The 17637-nt window shown below is 40.5% G+C and overlaps 2 protein-coding genes across 2 annotated transcripts; both read right to left on the bottom strand.

Moving 5' to 3' along the window:
• Positions 1-2057: 2057 nt before the first annotated feature.
• LOC110865646 lies at positions 2058-3479 on the bottom strand. The gene is made up of 3 exons (XM_022114976.2): positions 3406-3479; positions 2967-3329; positions 2058-2384 (listed from the first exon to the last, which is right to left on the bottom strand). Exons 1-3 carry the CDS (start codon positions 3409-3411, stop codon positions 2328-2330), a joined length of 426 nt encoding a protein of 141 aa, XP_021970668.1. The 5' UTR covers positions 3412-3479; the 3' UTR covers positions 2058-2327.
• Positions 3480-15663: 12184 nt separating this feature from the next.
• LOC110884263 lies at positions 15664-16284 on the bottom strand. Its single transcript, XM_022131990.1, has one exon. The coding sequence runs from the start codon at positions 16282-16284 to the stop codon at positions 15664-15666; it is 621 nt and encodes a 206-aa protein (XP_021987682.1).
• Between the last annotated feature and the right edge of the window lie 1353 nt (positions 16285-17637).

Here is a 17637-nt window from a genome sequence, read left to right as displayed (position 1 = left end):
TTTCAGGTATATTCTCGTTTAAGTTTTTGTGTAGTTAATTAATTAATTAATTATTATCGAACATCAGGGTTATTCTCAGGAAAGGATATTGGGTAGCCTAGCCTTCGTTACGCATGGACTGATTATCATGCTTAAACAAGGCAACATTAACCAATATTGATCTAAAAATAACTAGTTAGGTGTACCATTACCTAACTTAGGATTACATAAACTGTATCAAGACCCAGAGATATTATTTGATTGTGCTAGCAACTGTTAAACCTGTGAGTTATAATGTTTATTTATAAAATTGTGATTGTATGTTCTTTTCTAAACTAGTAATGATATAAGACTGTTGTTATTGTGTACTTATTGGTAGAGTATATTGATCCTTATATGCTTAATAGGATGTGTCAGAATTTACCAAAAAGAGGATAAGGTTCCTCGTATGCATCACGACACTACATATCTATGTGATACCCCCCCCCCCTACTATTGGTGGTTGTGAAAAGGTCATTGTTGACATGTGTTTCCCATGTCCCAAAATATCACAACTCATGTTGCATGCATGTCATTTGTCTTTCGTAAACTTTATAACATTAGCTCACCAACTTCTAGTTAACGTCGTTTTAAGTATACATGTCATAGGTAATCAATGAGACAGTCTTATTAAACATAAAGAAGACAGGGAAATCTGAAGACCTAAAAATTCCTACTTGTGTTTAATATTGTAAATAGCACTATAAGTTCAATGAAAGTTTAGTTTGCTTTTCTGTAAGTGTTTAGTTGTGTATCATCATCTTATTTACGAGTAAGGTGTTATAAATTCAAACAAGAGAGAAAGATATCATATGTTTACATTTTCATAGAATGTTAGAAAGTTTCTTGGAATGGACACACATCTTTCAATTCAAGCCTCTTTCCTTTTTTACATGTGCACCACCAATAAAAGGAACACTCCCACCACATTTTCATCTTCTTTTCCCCTTTTCCCTTCTTTTGTTTTTTTCCATAAAGACCGATATCCCTTTTCATGTTGTCTCACTCATAATATAACCTACACAAAGCTTTTGTATCTTGTAAGCAATCTGCCTTATTTTTTAACTCTTGTGACTTGTGAGAAAGCAAAAAGGTGATACTTGTCAAACTTATTTTATTTCAAGAATGGTCGCGTATATATCACAACCATTAATGCATTATAATATTTCAAATCACAATTTTTCAATATAAGATTGATCAAATAATGCATTATAATAGTAGATTAGATGTGATACAATAATGTATTTTACAAATTCTTCATTTAATACAACACATTTATTATTTTAATATTAAACGAAGAATTTGTAAATTAACAAATAAATTATTGTTACTTAGATCACATTTAATCTACAATTAATGAATGTGCTAAGTCATGTTTCATCACTATTACTCGCAACAAACATGCTAAGTCGTGTTTCATCACCATGACTAGCTGTTCTGCCTCTTCGTAGGCTTATTGCTTCACTCAGAGTTATCGACTTATCGTCAAAGTCATCATGTCTCCCACCCAAGTCGTTGTCCATATCGACTCTGGACAAACCAAAAATTGATATTGTAAGAAGTGTTTCATAACCTTTAATATACGTGGGTATATTTTGGCAAACATACATCAAGGTATTGTAATATTGTATGGTCGAAATGGTCAGAATTTAATATCCGTGACATTTTGTTGTAATCTTTCGAGTTCCAGTTACTTGCTAACCAGATTTCTATATTAATATATAGAAAGTTTGGCCGTTAAAAAAATACATATAATTTTAAATAATTGGTACTACAAGTCAACATAAATTAACAAGTAGGTCATACCCAAGTCACTTTCAAATAAAGGGTGACTAGTGGTATTAACAGAGCCTGCAGAGCAAAGGCTTTCTTTTTTGGTTGGTGTTTAGGGCATGCATCAGAAACTTTCATAATTATAGCAACAAACCATCACTCTCTATCAAAATTCCACTTTTTTTTACCCTTTTTCCCATTCCTTAATATTTTTCAAAAAATATAAAATAAAATCAAAATCTTTATATTTAATCATACACCATTCATTCAACTATTCAAGTCACATTCAATCATTCAAAATAGTTAAAAGATAAAAATGGCCCAACACTCAATTCTTGAAATCATATCAAGTGAAATACAAAAGTGGATTACACCAAATACAACAAACCATAAAAGAGTCCTAATCTTCACTTCATACATCTTCCTCATTTGCAACTTCATCTTTATGGGCCATTTCACCAATTTTTACATATACTGGTGTATATATAACCATAAACCCTACTCTTTATGTAACCTTAGTTCTTCAAAGACCTCACTCACATAACACACCCTGGTTGCATGCACATTGAAAACAACCCCCACCTTTTGCTCTTCTGCATAAAAAGACAATTTCAACTTTTGAATTTTAATCCCTAAAGAATCTTGTTTTCTTATATCAAATAAAACAACAAACCATATTAAATAAAACAACACTATTAACAAATCATATTAAAAAAACAACACTACTAGCAAGAAACTAAACTAGAGCATAAAAGTTGCATTAAACTATTAATAATAAGCTAGAATCTTTTTATTCTATGAAATAAATTGATGTTTTCTTCTATGAAATAAATTAATCTTTATTAAAGAAATTAGTTAATAATTATGAAATAAATTAATATTTTCTTCTATAAAGTTTTTTTTTAATGAAGCAAATTAATATTTATTAAAGAAACTAATTAATAATTATGAGATTTGACGCCTTTCATTAAAAAAAATTAAAAATTTATGAGATTTGACTTTGTGAACCGTGTTGACTTAAAAAACGCTTTGACTGTAGGGTCCACAAACACATGTTAAAAAAAGTCGACAAAAACTAGATTACGTGAATTACGGAGATTCACGTGTCAGAAAAACCTCAAACCGTGAACAAACAAAAAAAAATTAAAAATTATCAAAAAAAAGAAAAAACATACCCTTGTCGGCGGTGCACGGAGGAGCTCCGGCGAGATCTTATACAAATCTTCATCAACCGCTTTCTTCTTTTTAACAACTTCCGGCACCGGATCTTCATTCCCACCATACATAAACTCATAATCATATTCACAAACCACTTTCTTGGACCCCCTCACCGGGCCTTTTCTCCGGTCAACTCTCCGGCGAGGAACCACGATCATCGCCGGAGTTACAACATTGTTGTTGTAGAGATCTCCGGCGACGTAGCCGTACCCGTAGCCGATGAAGCCGGGTTGTCTAGCCGACTCGAAGCATTCAGTGAATGGAAGATGATTGTTGCAATCCCAGCTGCCAAATGGTGGTATATGATTACCTCTGAATTCCTGTAAAAAGTTTGAAACATGTTAGGGTGTGGTTTTGACAAAAATGGAAAGTTGAAGGGGGTAAAGTGAAACTTACATCCATTGTTGATTGTTGATTTGTTTTGTTTCTAGTTGTGGTGATAGAATGAGAATGAGAATGAGAGTGAGAGTGAGAGTGAGAGTGAGAGTGTGGTGTGGACATTTGTTTATATAGGCAAAGGTGGAATGTGGTTGTGGAGATGAAAGTGGTAAAAGTCAAGGGTGGTTTGTACATTGTGCATTGGGAGTTGTACATGTGGCGTGGCGTGGGGTGGGGTAGGGTGGTAAAGGGTAAAAAGGTAAATGGACATTGAACATAGAAGCTAAGGTATGGTGATAGGGAATGGGGGGTATCCAGGGAATGTGTAAAGTAGGCTTATGGTGTAAGAATCCAAAGGTCAAACACACTGTTCAGGAAAGAAAATTGTGGTTCTTGCTAATAATAAATTGAATTGAATTATGCATGTAAAAATGAAATGGAAAATGGAAATAATAAGTTTTTTTTTTTTTTTTTTTCTTTCATGAATAGGAGTATGGTATTCATATACGATACACTAATATACACACATATAGGGAAAGAGTAAAATAAGAATTAACTTAAGTTGTAAGAATCATAAGGACTAGATCTTCAATTGGTTTTTTCAAAAAAAACAAAAAAAAAACTTCTCAAATTTACATCGGGTGTAAAAATATTTATTGGTGAAGTAAAAAAATATACATCCCTCGTAAACAAATTTTACATCAAGGTGTAACTACCGACTCGACAAATTGTTTGTCTGTTTTTACAGATATGTTTATAACATTTTCATCTACGTTTGTGCAAAAAATGGTGGCCCAACTCGCGCGAGAAATAATTCTCACGGTTCTCACAACTTGTGGTGGTTCTTAATTGAATCGAATCCTATACATATATACACAAACATCGTATGTTATTTAAATGGAAAATTACGAGCCGGTTTATACCAAATTGTCAAAATGGTTTGACCTTTGGTTTTTCAGATAATTCATTGCAGTAACAACGTCGATTTTTGCATCACATGATACAGGTAATCCATTACGAGTCACTTTGTTTTTTGTTTCTAGAAATTTGTATCTCTACATACGTAAAACTCAACATGGCCGGGAAACTTTCCAACACCATTAACTCTATAAACATTTGATTTGTCATTAACTACATCAAACGTGTAAAATATAACTTCATCGGTTTTTAGTGATAGTTATAAAATTTGATTAACACGATCCTCTTATGAATGGTAGTTGTTTCTACAAGAGGTCAAGACTTATTTGGTTAATATTTTTACATAACCTATTTGGTTAACCGAATTTTATAGAGCTAACGTATCATATCCTATCCATCTTAACTAAATTTTCAATACTCTAGTAAAAATCTTACCTCGAAAAATAGTCACGTATAAATATAAAAAAGTAAATATAAAAGAGTAAAGTGTATACTCGGCTTTTTGTGAATTACAGCTATAAACATAAACACTAATGTAAAATATAATAAAAATAGATATATTTTTGTCTATTTTCCTTTTCCTTTATACCTTAAAACATTGACGTTAACATTAATGTTTTCTCATTGTTTCTTCAAATCAACACATAAGTTTCATCTTTCTCTACTCCAAAGGTACGAGGGACCATTGATGACCTCATTAGTCTAACGAACCATTTTAGTATACCACATTTAATTACTCTGATATTGATTTGAAAAGCAAAAAAGATAGTATGTACCTAAATAAATAAAATAGTTCATAATTATTATTTAATTTAAAGTTAAAACTGTCATAGGGTGGAGAAACTGGAAAAGGTGTGAGAAGCATTTAACCAAGTGAGAGTGACAATTCAATAAATTGATTTTAGTTCAAACAAAAGACACAACATCACACAGGCTTTTTTCTAGACCTTGTTATAAATTCTCATTTAATTCTATCTAAAAATAATAAATAAACCAGATATAACAAAAAACATGCTTTAACTTCATGTTGAGAGTGTAAAGTTACATATATATAATGCTGTGTTTAAAGAAAAAAAAAATCATCAATTGCTAATTTGAAATTATAAATTAATTATGTAGTTGGTGACTAATAGCCGTTCAAAAAGAAAGTTGGTGACTAATCATCCAAATCTTGAAAAATTCAAATCTTACATGGTAAAATGTGTCTTAAACATAAAACCTAACACTAAGCCGATATATTAGTTACATTTGTCTACAAAATAGCAATAATGGTATAATATTTGGTTGGAATTGTAGATTAATGATGTTTATGGCTTTTTAAAAATCTGGTTATTTGTTTAGTTTTATGAGTGTTTCTTTACTTTTTTTTTTTGAGTAAACTGCCATTTTGGTCCCTGTGGTTTGAGCACTTTTGCCATTTTAGTCCAAAACTCAAACTTTTTACATCTGGGTCCCTGTGGTTTCAGTTTTATTGCCATTTTAGTCCAAAAGCAAAGTCAACTCAGATTTCTAATAAAAAAACCTAGTTTTTTGTCCTTTTCCTCAATTTAGTGAAGGGCATTTTGGTCATTTTGCCCACCTGCCCTCCCCCACCCCCACCCCTCTCTCCTCTCTCCTCTCTCCTTCCCCATCATGATGCAGAACAGATTCATTCAAATTATCCCTATTAATCTGCAAATAAATTAGCAACAAAAATTACAAAATTACGAAACAATGTATTCAAGAATAATGAATTTGCAAACAAACAATATAGGACTTACAACTCTAGAATTATTAGGAATTCATATGTATCTGCAACTAGAATAAGTAACATAAAATTGATTAGAAGACAATACAGAATTATTAGGAATTCAATCAAAGTAACACAAATTCATAAACAAATCAACCCACCTGAAGTAATCTCTAAACAAATCAAACCAAAGTAACACAAAGTCACAACAGATCACACACATCTAAGTCAAAATCAAACCAAAAACAACTCAATCAACAACATCAAACACAAATCAATAAACAACATCAAACCAGCATTATGAGAGAACTGAATGATTTTGTTCACCGATTTAGAGTTGCAGAAGCAGTTAGGTTTATGGACCTGAATGGTGGCGGCATTGGGGTTTCAAAGTGGAGATAGCAAGAGGAGATCGGAGTTGAGGGTGGAAAGGAGGAGGTATTAGTGGTGGTGGTTTATTGTGGTGTTCAGTTGACGATCGGAGATGGTGATGATCTTAACGGCCGGAGTTGTGGCTTATGGAGGTGGCAGCGGCGGTGTATTATAGTGGTGGTGGTCAATGGTGGTTTATGGTTGTAGGTGATGTGGTTGTGGTGGACACGAGGAAATGGTGTATGGTAGCAGTGGGTGGTTTTTAGAGAGAGATATAGGATGTGGTGGAGTTGAAGGTGGCTGTGGGTGGGGTTTGGGTTAAGGGTTTTTAATCAGCATCTGCATTTGGGGAAGATGATGTTATCATCTTATTTATATGTTAATGTTAATTTAGTTTATTAATTATTAATATACTATATTAAAATTAGATGGACTAAACTGCCCCTGAACTAAAAGACAAAACATCCAGTGAAAATAGGGGTTTTTGAATTTTGGACTAAAATGGCAACAAAAGTAAAACCATAGGGACCCAGATTTAAAAAGTTTGAGATTTGGACTAAAATGGCAAAAGTGCCCAAACCACAGGGACCAAAATGGCAGTTTACTCTTTTTTTTTTTTTTTCCATATGGTATGTTTTTTTCTCCCCTCTACCAGAGTAGCTGAATTCTTAATGATAAACGGAAATATTTTATAATGTTACATAGTGCTACACGTGTTATTCATGTGTAAAATCAAAAAAAAAAAAAAAAAAAAATCTCTTAAGTACTTATATTTGTATTTTCTTTAGAGATCGATGTATGTCAATTGACATGGTAGAATGCATATTTATAAGTTTTAGATCAACCCAACCAAAGCCAAATAGAAATACCTATTTCAAAGAATTGATAAGTAAATGACCATATTGCACTAACCGTTTTTGTTGGCTCATTTTCAAATATTTCAAGGACTCAATACCATCATAATTATCGTCTGTAATAATCATATCGTCCCCATAAAGACAAAGAATGGGTCCTACACCCTTACGACGAACAAATAATGCCGAATCATGATTGTTATGGAAAATAGGTTATGGTTATGAGCAATGTTGCGCTAACAAGGTGTTGTCGTGTTGAGAGTTGCTAAGATGGTGGAAGGTGGTTGTGTACGATGATGGGACTAGATTGTTTGGTGATTGTGTTTAATTTTAATAGGGTGTACCTATTGGCACACCCATTTGCCTATCTACACACCTTAAAAGGTGTTTTTTGTCCTTATATGCACACCCTGCAGTGTCGAACTGTGGCCAAAACGTGGCGTTTTGGTCCGGTTAACCAGAAAAAGACTGATGGGTTTCTGACGGGTCTGTTGACCGGACCAAAACGTCGAGCTTTGGCCGCGTTTTGGTCCTGTCAACCAGACAAAAGACTGACACCCGGTCTGGTTGCAGGACCAAAATGCGGCCAAAGCTCGGCGTTTTGGTCCGGTCAACAGACCTGTCAGTCTTTATCTGGTTAACCAGACCAAAACGCCACGTTTTGGCCATAGTTCGACACTACAGGATGTGCATATAAGGACAAAAACCACCTTTTTGGGGTGACTATCTACACACCAAGTGTGTAGATAGTTTGGGCCTTTTAATAACAATCATAGTAATAACACTATTCTTCCCGTTATTTTAAATGTAGGAATTGTCCGAAATCGACACATAAGGTACTATATAAGCACTAAATTTCATATCATCGGTCCAAGAAGTTCATCAATTCAAAGAATTTGACATTATCCAAGAAGTTCATCATTTCAAAGTATTTATAATAATTTTTTATCTTTTTATCACTTATTTTTTTTAACCCGCAAACTCAATAAAATATGTTCTAATGACGATTATATAATGATTTAATGTAGGTAACGTGGATAACAAAACTATATGGGACCCTTCGATTTTCTCCTGTGTTGAAGTAATCCAATCCCGAATTTTTTGTGTGTTTGTGTTGAAATTGTCTAAACTGGGGTACGTTTGAATGTGGTGAATGTTTACGCATCCAATGATCCGGCAACCAGAAAGCTATTATGGTTGGATCTTGTACATTTAAAGAACTCAAGACAAGGGCTTTGGATTTTTATGGGCGATTTCAATGAAGTTCGGGACCCTAGTGAAAGGGTGAATTCAGAATTTATCGCATCAAATGCTGGAGCTTTCAATGATTTCATTTTATCTGGGGCTTTGCATGATTTGTCATTAGGGGGCACAGTTTACATATATGTCGGATAAAGGGGACAAACTGAGCCGACTCGATAGGGTCTTAGTTTGCCTCGGGTTCCTCGAGAAGTGGCCGAATTCGGCCCTTACTGGCCTAGAAAGATATATTACTGATCATCGACAGCACCTACTCAACGCTATCCCTGCGAATTTCGGTCATATTCCATTTAGATTCTTTAATTCTTGGTTCGAATATCCTGGTTTCGTGGAATACGTCATATTTTTATGTAGCTTGTTTCAGTTTAATGGGCCAACATGTCACAGCCCACCGCGTAAAACAACAAACCGCGGCGGAAACGTCGGGGAGTGATGCGACAGAATTATTGTTTCAACAACCATGGTAATTAAAGTTATGTATTATTAAGATTAAAGTTTACATTGTCTTGAAGTTCAAACTAAAACAACATAATAACTGTCTTTTAAGTCACTGTTGAAACACTGGTTGACACAAGGGCAATCAGTGGGGTTATTTCGTCTAATGGGTTCAACCTCTTCTTCTACTCGTATTGATGGCTCGAGATCTGCAAAACAGTAAACGCCGTTAGTCTCGTTAAGATGGGGGAAGGGGGGTTTTCCCTCTTAACCAGGCTCCAGCGTGAGAATAAGTACTGTTCTGAGAGGAAATAAACAGCGTGTATATAGAGTGAGTAAGGAGAGTAAAGATCCTGAACCTGAATGATGAAGGGTCCTATTTATAGCCGGAGGGTGAAGAAGGAAGGAGCAGCTGTGCCAGCTGTGAGCGCGTGCCAGCTGTCCGACCAAGGGGAATATCCTCTTTGTCTGCTCTGTTATGGCAGGTGTAGTGGTACACGTGGCGTCCTTGCATTCGCCTGCGCTGGATACCTCGTACCGGTATTGTCGGTGCTGCTCCCTGAATTGTCGCAGGCCTATGTGGCATTCTGCTAGTGGTGACACGTGTTGTCCTTTATGTCGGATAGAGCATCTTTGGTGCCAACTGTGAATCATCCAGAAGTTTCTAGAAGCTTCTGGAGTGTTTCGTTGACGTGGATGCCTTGTGTGTACAAAAGTGGTGTGGTCCCTGCCATGTAGGCAAGGGATTGGGACCATACCTCTTCAAGTCCCCCCAGTCCAGTGTGCCTTCTAGTTGAGTTGATCGTCTAGGAGGGATTCTGGACTTATGAGAGTTGTGGTTTCTGTGCATCGCGTAGGGTTTGGTACATGTAAAATGAACCGAAATGGGCGCGTTGCATGTGTATTTTGTCTTTTGTCTCTGGTGGGCCAAATGGACGCATCGCGCGTGGGTTTTGGCCTTTTGAAAGAGGTGAGCCAAATGGACGCATGGCGCATGGGTTTTGGCCCTTTGAAAAAAAGTGAGCCAAATGGACGCATGGCGCATGGGTTTTGGCCCTTTGAAAAAAGTGAGCCAAATGGACGCATGGCGCATGGGTTTTGGCCCTTTGAAAAAAGTGAGCCAAATGGACGCATGGCGCATGGGTTTTGGCCTTTTGAAAAAGGTTAGCCAAATGGACGCATGGCGCATGGGTTTTGGCCCTTTGAAAAAAAAGTGAGCCAAATGGACGCATGGCGCATGGGTTTTGGCCCTTTGAAAAAAGTGAGCCAAATGGACGCATGTCGCATGAGTTTTGGCCCTTTGAAAAAAGTGAGCCAAATGAACGTATGGCGCATGAGTTTTGGCCCTTTGAAAAAACTGAGCCAAATGGACGCATGGCGCATGGGTTTTGGCCCTTTGATGTTTCCTTCTGGTGGAAGTTTGGTGGTTATGGGGAAGTGTTTGGTGTGACCGTCTGACATCCCTGTCTTATCGGAGGTGAACAGTTGCTTTTCCAGTGACTTTCTGTCACGTCAGCCGACCTTGTCGCCCATGCTTCCCGAAAAAAGAGGCGACGTCTTCTCTCTCTTCTGACGTGGCAATCATCTATTGGGTGCTTTTTCTGTGCCCTGCCGTTCCACTACCCATCGCATTAAATGCGATGGATATAAATAGGAGGCGGTTAACCCTTCTCCTTTACATTTTCAAATCTCAAGTCTGATTTTCTTCCTATCTTCTCCTCTCGTTCTCCGTTTCTCTCTATTTTCTTGAGTTCGGATCTTCTACTTCTTTATACTTACCATGTCTGAGAAGAATCCCACCCAAAAGAAAAGAAAACACAGAGGTAAAGCCCCTCCTGGTCCGGACCAGGCTGTTATTGGTTGGAAGGAGGAGGAGTTTCAGAATCTGGTGAGGGGGATGAACTTCCGTCCTGAGTGGGGGGCTCAGTACCCTCCTCCCGGATCTACTGCTTTGGATGCTCCTCCAGGCTATATCACCTTATATGTAGCGTTTTTCCGGGAGGGTAGTTTCCGGTTACCGATAACGAAGTTTACTGTTGCTGTGCTAAGGGGTTATGGACTTCATATCTCTCAGATAAATGCGATTGGGCTTCCACGCATTACCCATTTTGAATATGTTTGTAGGGCTTATCGTATTGAGCTTACTTTCGAAATGTTTAACGTTTTTTACAGCGTTACATACACCAGTGGTTTTTATTCTTTTCAAGCGAGGACAGGTGTTGCTCCGGTGTGCTCTGTGCCGTTAAAGAGCCTTCATGATTGGAAACAGAAGTTCTTTTACATCCGTCGTGGTGTAATTCCAATAGAGATGCCGTACAGGCATGTGAGTCAAGGGATTCCGAAGGTGGATGTTATGCAAGACTATGCTGCTCAGGACTGGTATAAGAAGATAACTTCTAAGGCAACTGCCATTTCTCAGCTGGATGAGATGGCTTTAGTTGGGGCTGGGATGAGTTTGTTGTGGGTGCCCAAACATCCCCTGGGTCAACCTGTGTACAGCCATCAGGGTAAATGTATGTTTCTTCGTTGAGTTTATTTTTGATTTGTTTTCCTTTAGGTTTAGTATATTTTGATGTGTTCCCTTATCTTGTTGCTCCTTTGCAGTTGGTTACAGCTTGATAAACGTCTTGGATCCGAAGACAGCGGGTACCATGGTTGAGGCTATTCAAGCGGATGGGAACCCGACGTGGTTAGACCAGATCCGGGGTCGTTTTGTACATCCCTCAGATGAGAGCTTGAATAGATATGTCGCCGAAGTTCTAGGTGAAGATGTTTTGAATGACCCTGTCGAGCCGGGTCACGAAGAAGTCATTGTTCTTTCAAGTGAAAGTTCTGATCAAAACTTTGAAGATCTAACCTCTCATTGCACGCGTGCAGGTACCGCGCAGGGTGATGTTGCTGAACCTGTGCACGAGGTTGTTGGTGACGACGATGATGTAGAGGTGCCTGTTGATCCCTCTACTCAGTTGGAGTCAAGGAAAATGGCGAGAACTGATAGGTCTGGGAGGAGAGAGGGAAAGCCCGAGAGTAAAGCTGCTGGTTCTTCTCGTAAGCGATCCTCTACTCATCCTTGTCTAGGTTATGTGGTGGTTTATGATACGTTGTCTGGCTTAGGGGTTGGTGAAAAGAGTCAACAGTCGGATCCTGATGACAGTGCTACTTTGACTGAGCACATGAAGAAAAAAGCCCTTGAGGATCACAAGCGCAAGCTTGATGAGCAGTCCGCTGCTCTTCTTGCTGCTAAAAAGGCCAAACTTCACAAGGAAGCTCCCCCCACACCTTCTGAGTCTGAGATTGACCTTGGTGTTTTTAGTGGGGGTCGTGGGAATTTGTTGGAGGAGCTTTATGCTGCATCTGCCCCTCCTACTGGTAAGTAGCTTCTATTTCTACATTGATGTTTTTCCTTCCTGGTTTTTTCTGTTGTTTTCTCGGAGTTGTTCTTGATTCATGTTCCATGACTGCAGTCAAGATTGGTAAGAAGCCTCGTGCGGTAGATATTTCTCAGATTACTCCACCTACTTCTCCTCCGTCGAGGACAGTTGGTTTGACCCCTCCTCGTGATGATGTTGATGCGGACACGAGGGGTGGTGAGGGGTTTATTGAAGGTGTGGCTGAAGGAGGTTTTGCTCCTGGAGGTGATGGTGGAGCTGATGGTGGAGCTGATAGGGGCAAGGGTATTGAAGTGGAGGGGGAGTCTAGCGAGACTACGCCGCAACAAACTATTTATACCAAGCGTCCTCCCGGTGGAGGTGGGGCTACTTCCGGCGTTGTGCGCAGCCCGCACATTGAGCGTTGCCCTGCTGATTCTTGAGGTTACCCGGCTTGTGACGATTTGCCACACGCCCCGCGCTGGAACCTTACTCAGGGTTCTCGGATGAATGACGTTAACAATTGCCATGAGTTCTTTGCTATGTCCCTTCCTCCTGCTGAGAGGATGTTTCAGAAGAATCGCAATCGCTTTTCCCTTTTGGACGATCATGTTCGTGCTGGGGTTAATTTCTTTGCCACATCACAGGAAATTCTTCGCGAGTGGCGATCGATGGGAGAAGAGACCCTTGAGTTTGAGGCGTCGAAGAAGTCGCTTGCTGAAGAAAGGGAAAAATTTAATGCTGAGAAGAAAGGTTTGCAGTGGAGGGTTGCTGAAGCTGAACGGAAGCTTGAGGAGCAAAAACAGCTGGATGATCAGAGGCAGAAGGATTGGGAAACCGCGTGTGCGCACGAACGTTGAAATGCAGTCGCAGCGTGATGCTATCGTGCGGTTGTCTGGTGAAAAAACAACACTTGCTGAAGAAGCGCAGCAGGCGCGTATTGCATCCGAAGAGAAGGAGAAGGAGTATGTCGCTCGGATTGATAAGTTAGAGGTTCTTGCTCAGCAAAAGGCAACTGAGTGTGAGGATGCACAGCGCCTTCTTGCTGAAAAGGCTGCTGAAGTTCAGGCAGCAGAACTCCTTGCGGAGGAAACGTCTCCTGACACCAGATGGTTGCTTTCCCGTGGAGTGCCCTTGGTAATTTCCTTTTGCTTTTTTCTTATTCTTTTGTTTTTTGCGGATTTATCTGATTGCTCTATTTTATGCAGCTTGCTGACCGTATTCTGAACTCGACTGAGCTTGCCACGTACATGCTTGAGTTGGGTCGAGTGGGGTATAATAGCGGTCGTAAGTTTGGTTTTGCTGAAGGCAAGTCTGTGGTGATTAACAAAGAGAAAGACTACCACTTCGAATTGTATAAAGAGGATTGTGACGGTGCTTATGCTGCTAAGCGCAAGGAGTTTTCAACCCTTGAGTTTGCCGTCGTCGGGGCAGCGCAGAAGTTGTCCCGGAAACCAGATGGAGTCGCTTTGTTGAAGAAAGCTTTGGGAGAAGATAGTGATGCGGCAGGGGGTGCTGGCCCCAGCCAGACTTGAAAGGTGGACTCCGGCCTGTGTGCCGTGTATGGCCATGAATGGGCCTGTAATGTCGGTTGTTTAAAACAATTTAAATTTTGTTTACCTGTGGGCGTATGTGCCTGGGATTCCTGTGAATATTTTATCGCTTTTTTCTATGGTTATGCGAATTTTGTTATCGTCATAATATGTGCATGTTTAATTACTTTGATCAGGTGTCACGAATGAATGATGGCGCTGACAGGTGATGTTGTGTTACTACAACATTTTTATTCTGTCGTTTAAGTATGTGCGCTTGTATGTGACATACGAAGTGATCGAGTTGCAGGTTATTGTGTGAGCTCAGCTGTAATCAGCCTTGGGAGCATTACAATGTTTAGTTACCTTGCTATCGATATTTTCGTGTTTATGTGGGCACGAAGTTATGTTTTGGCGTTTTGTAGGCTTTGGTTGTGTTTCGGACCCGGCTGTTCACTTGGTTGTGACGAGCCTTGGAGGTCTACAATGTTTCCTATGGTCGAGCCATTGATGTTTTCGTGTACGCCCAAAGTAATAAATGCAGTTGTGACAAGAAATTTGCATGAAATAAAAGTAGCCAAACACTTCTTGTATTAGAGTAAATGTGTTGGTTGTACGCCCTTTACGATTACATGGTTGTGTTACATGTAGCACTTTCGGAGTTGCTGGGCATTCCAGGTTCGTGGAACCTCTTTGTCGTTGATGGTGCGTAGTTTGTAGGCTCCTTTGCCGAGTACTGCATCGACTATGTATGGGCCTTCCCATTTGGGAGCCAGTTTTCCGGGCTTTTCTGCGTTGGACGCTTCATTGTCTCTAAGGACATAATCTCCCGGATTGAAGGTGCAGATTCGGACTCTGGAGTTGTAATACTTTTCCAGCTTTGACTTGTACTTGGCTTCGTTGATTGCTGCCATCTCCCTCCGTTCTTCTAGGAGGTCCAGGTCGATCCTCCTTTCTTTGTCGTTGTTGATTAGGTTCATGGAGAGCATTCTCGGAGATGGTAGCCCGATTTCTGCTGGGATCACTGCTTCAGACCCATAGACCAAGCTGAAAGGCGTTTCGCCATTGCTTGTTTTTGGCATTGTTCTATGGGCCCATAGTATGCTGGGTAGTTCGTCGACCCATCCTCGTCGTTTTTCACCGAGCCTTGCCTTTATGCCATCGACAATGCTTTTGTTGACTGCCTCGACTTGACCATTCCCTTGCGGATGCGCAACCGAAGAGAAAGTGTGTTCGATGTTCAATTCTTTGAACCATCGTTCGAGATCATCTGCTGCAAAGTTTGTTCCGTTGTCGGTGATGATTCTGAGGGGTAAGCCGAACCGGCATATGATTTGTTCCCATATGAATCGTTTGACGACTGCCGATGTGGTTGACGCGAGTGCCTTTGCTTCTACCCACTTGGTGAAGTAATCAACCGCGACTATTATGAACTTGACTGCCCCTGGAGCTTCTGGGAAAAGGCCTACCATGTCTATGCCCCATTGTTGAAAAGGCCATGCGGTTGTTACGGGCACTAGTTCATTCTTGGGGCGCATGGTCTTTGGCGTGTGCCTCTGACAGCCACTGCACTTTCTCAATTCTTTCACAGTATCGAGATGCATCCCGGGCCAGTAGTATCCGGCATTCATCACTTTTGCCACTACCATTCGAGGCCCGGCATGGATACCACAAATTCCTTCATTCACTTCTCGGATCAGATAGTTCGCGTCGTCGACGTCAACACATCGTAGCAGTGGGCCAAGATACGATTTTCGGTACAGTATCCCATCTGCCATTTGATAGTGTTCTGATTTGTATTGGATCTTTCATGCCTCGGCTTTGTTTTCTGGGAGTATCCCTGACTGCAAGTACATGATTATCGGCGTCATCCAGGACGTTGTTCCCGTCTGGATGACGCTTACTTCTCTCAGTGGAACGGATGGATTGCTCAAAACCTCTATGCGCACATCTTTTGCTTGGTGCTGGAAACTTGTTGATGCCAGCTTGCTTAAAGCATCGGCCGGCTTGTTTTCGCTTCGATTTATGTGGTGCACCTTGTAAGAATAGAAGGTTTGTAGCAATGTTTTCGCTTGGTTGAGATAGAATGCCATTATATCGCCCTTGGCTTCATATTGGCCGTTGATTTGGCCTGCTACTAACATGGAGTCCACATGCGCTTCGATGTGTCGGACCCCCATTTTGGTCGCCAATCGTAGGCCAGCCAGGAAAGCTTCGTACTCGGCTTCGTTGTTTGTGCTCTTGAAGTCCAGGCGTATGGCGTATGTGAACTCGTGTTTGTCTGGGCTCACTAGCCTTAGCCCCGCGCCTGCTCCATCTTCGTTAGATGCACCATCTGTGTACAACAGCCATGGCTCTTCTGTTTGCTTTCTCTCGGCTTTCTCCATCGCCTTACATTCTCTGTCTTTGTCATCTGGGACTTCCGTCATAAAATCTGCTAAGACCTGGCCTTTGATCGATGGCCGTGGTCGGAAAACCACATTATGGCCCCCAGCTCTATTGCCCATTTAGCCAGCCTTCCTGATACTTCTGGCCTTGCAAGGATGTTGCCAATGTTGTAGTTTGTTAGCACGTGGATAACGTGGTTGGCAAAATACCTGCGCAGGCGTCTTGAAGCGTGGATCAGTGCAAGAACTAGCTTCTCCATGATTGCATACCGGGTCTCTGGATCGGTCAAGGTTCGCGACACATAGTACACTGGTGTTTGAACACCTTGACGATCGACGAGTAGTACGGCCCCGACTGCCTTGTCGGAAGCTGACAGGTAAAGTACCAAAGGTTCTCCTTTGTTTGGTGCGGTTAATGTTGGCAGTTTTATGAGGCAATCTTTCATTTCGCGGAACGCACTTTCTGCTTCCGGAGTCCACTGGAACTGGCTTTTCTTCATGCAGTTGCGCAAGGTTTTGATGAATGGGAAGGATTTTGCAGCGTGGTTGGCTAGAAAACGATTGAGTGCTGCTAATCGTCTTGCTAGTTTCTGCATGTCCTTGATGTTTGCTGGTGAAGGCATCCTTTCTATGGCTTGGACCTTTTCTGGATTTACCTTGAAACCATCTTTTGTGACTATGAAGCCCAAGAACTTCCCTTCTTCCATTCCAAATGAGCACTTTGCTGGGTTCAGCTTGATACTTACGCTGCGTAACGTGTTGAATGTCTTCTGGATATTTGCCAGCATCGCGCTCTCCTCCTTGCTCATGATTACCAGATCATCCATGTACACTTCTATGTACTTACCGATGGCGTCACTGAATGTTTCGTTCATCAGCCTTTGGTATGTTGCGCCTGCATTTTTTAAGCCGAACGGCATCTTGGTGTAGCAATACAACCCTGTTGGTGTGCGAAATGCAGTTTTATCTTCGTCTTGGACGGCCATTTGAACTTGATGGTACCCCTTGTAGCAATCCAGAAAACATTTCCACCGGAATGTTGCCAAAGAATCGATTTTCTCGTCTATGTCTGGTAAAGCGTAGCAGTCACGGGGACATGCCTTGTTCAGATCCTTATAGTCGACACACATTCTCCAGCTGCCATTTGGTTTCTTTACCATTACTGGGCTTGCTACCCATGTTTGGTACCTGACTTCTCTGATGATTCCTGCGTTTAGCAACTCTAGCACTTGTTCCTTCATGGCATCGTGTTTGATGTCGCCTAGGTGGCGTTTGGCGTGCACCACTGGCTTTGCGTCTTCTGAGACGTTTAGACGGTGTTCTGCTATGTGCCGTGGAACACCAACCATAACAGCCGGTGTCCAGGCGAACACGTCCATGTTTTCGTGCAGTAAT

This window comes from Helianthus annuus, chromosome 1 (genome assembly GCF_002127325.2).
Source record: "Helianthus annuus cultivar XRQ/B chromosome 1, HanXRQr2.0-SUNRISE, whole genome shotgun sequence".
Classification (NCBI taxonomy): domain Eukaryota; kingdom Viridiplantae; phylum Streptophyta; class Magnoliopsida; order Asterales; family Asteraceae; genus Helianthus; species Helianthus annuus.
Note: the sequence above shows the minus strand (reverse complement) of the source record. Positions and strands in the feature narration are given on the sequence as shown.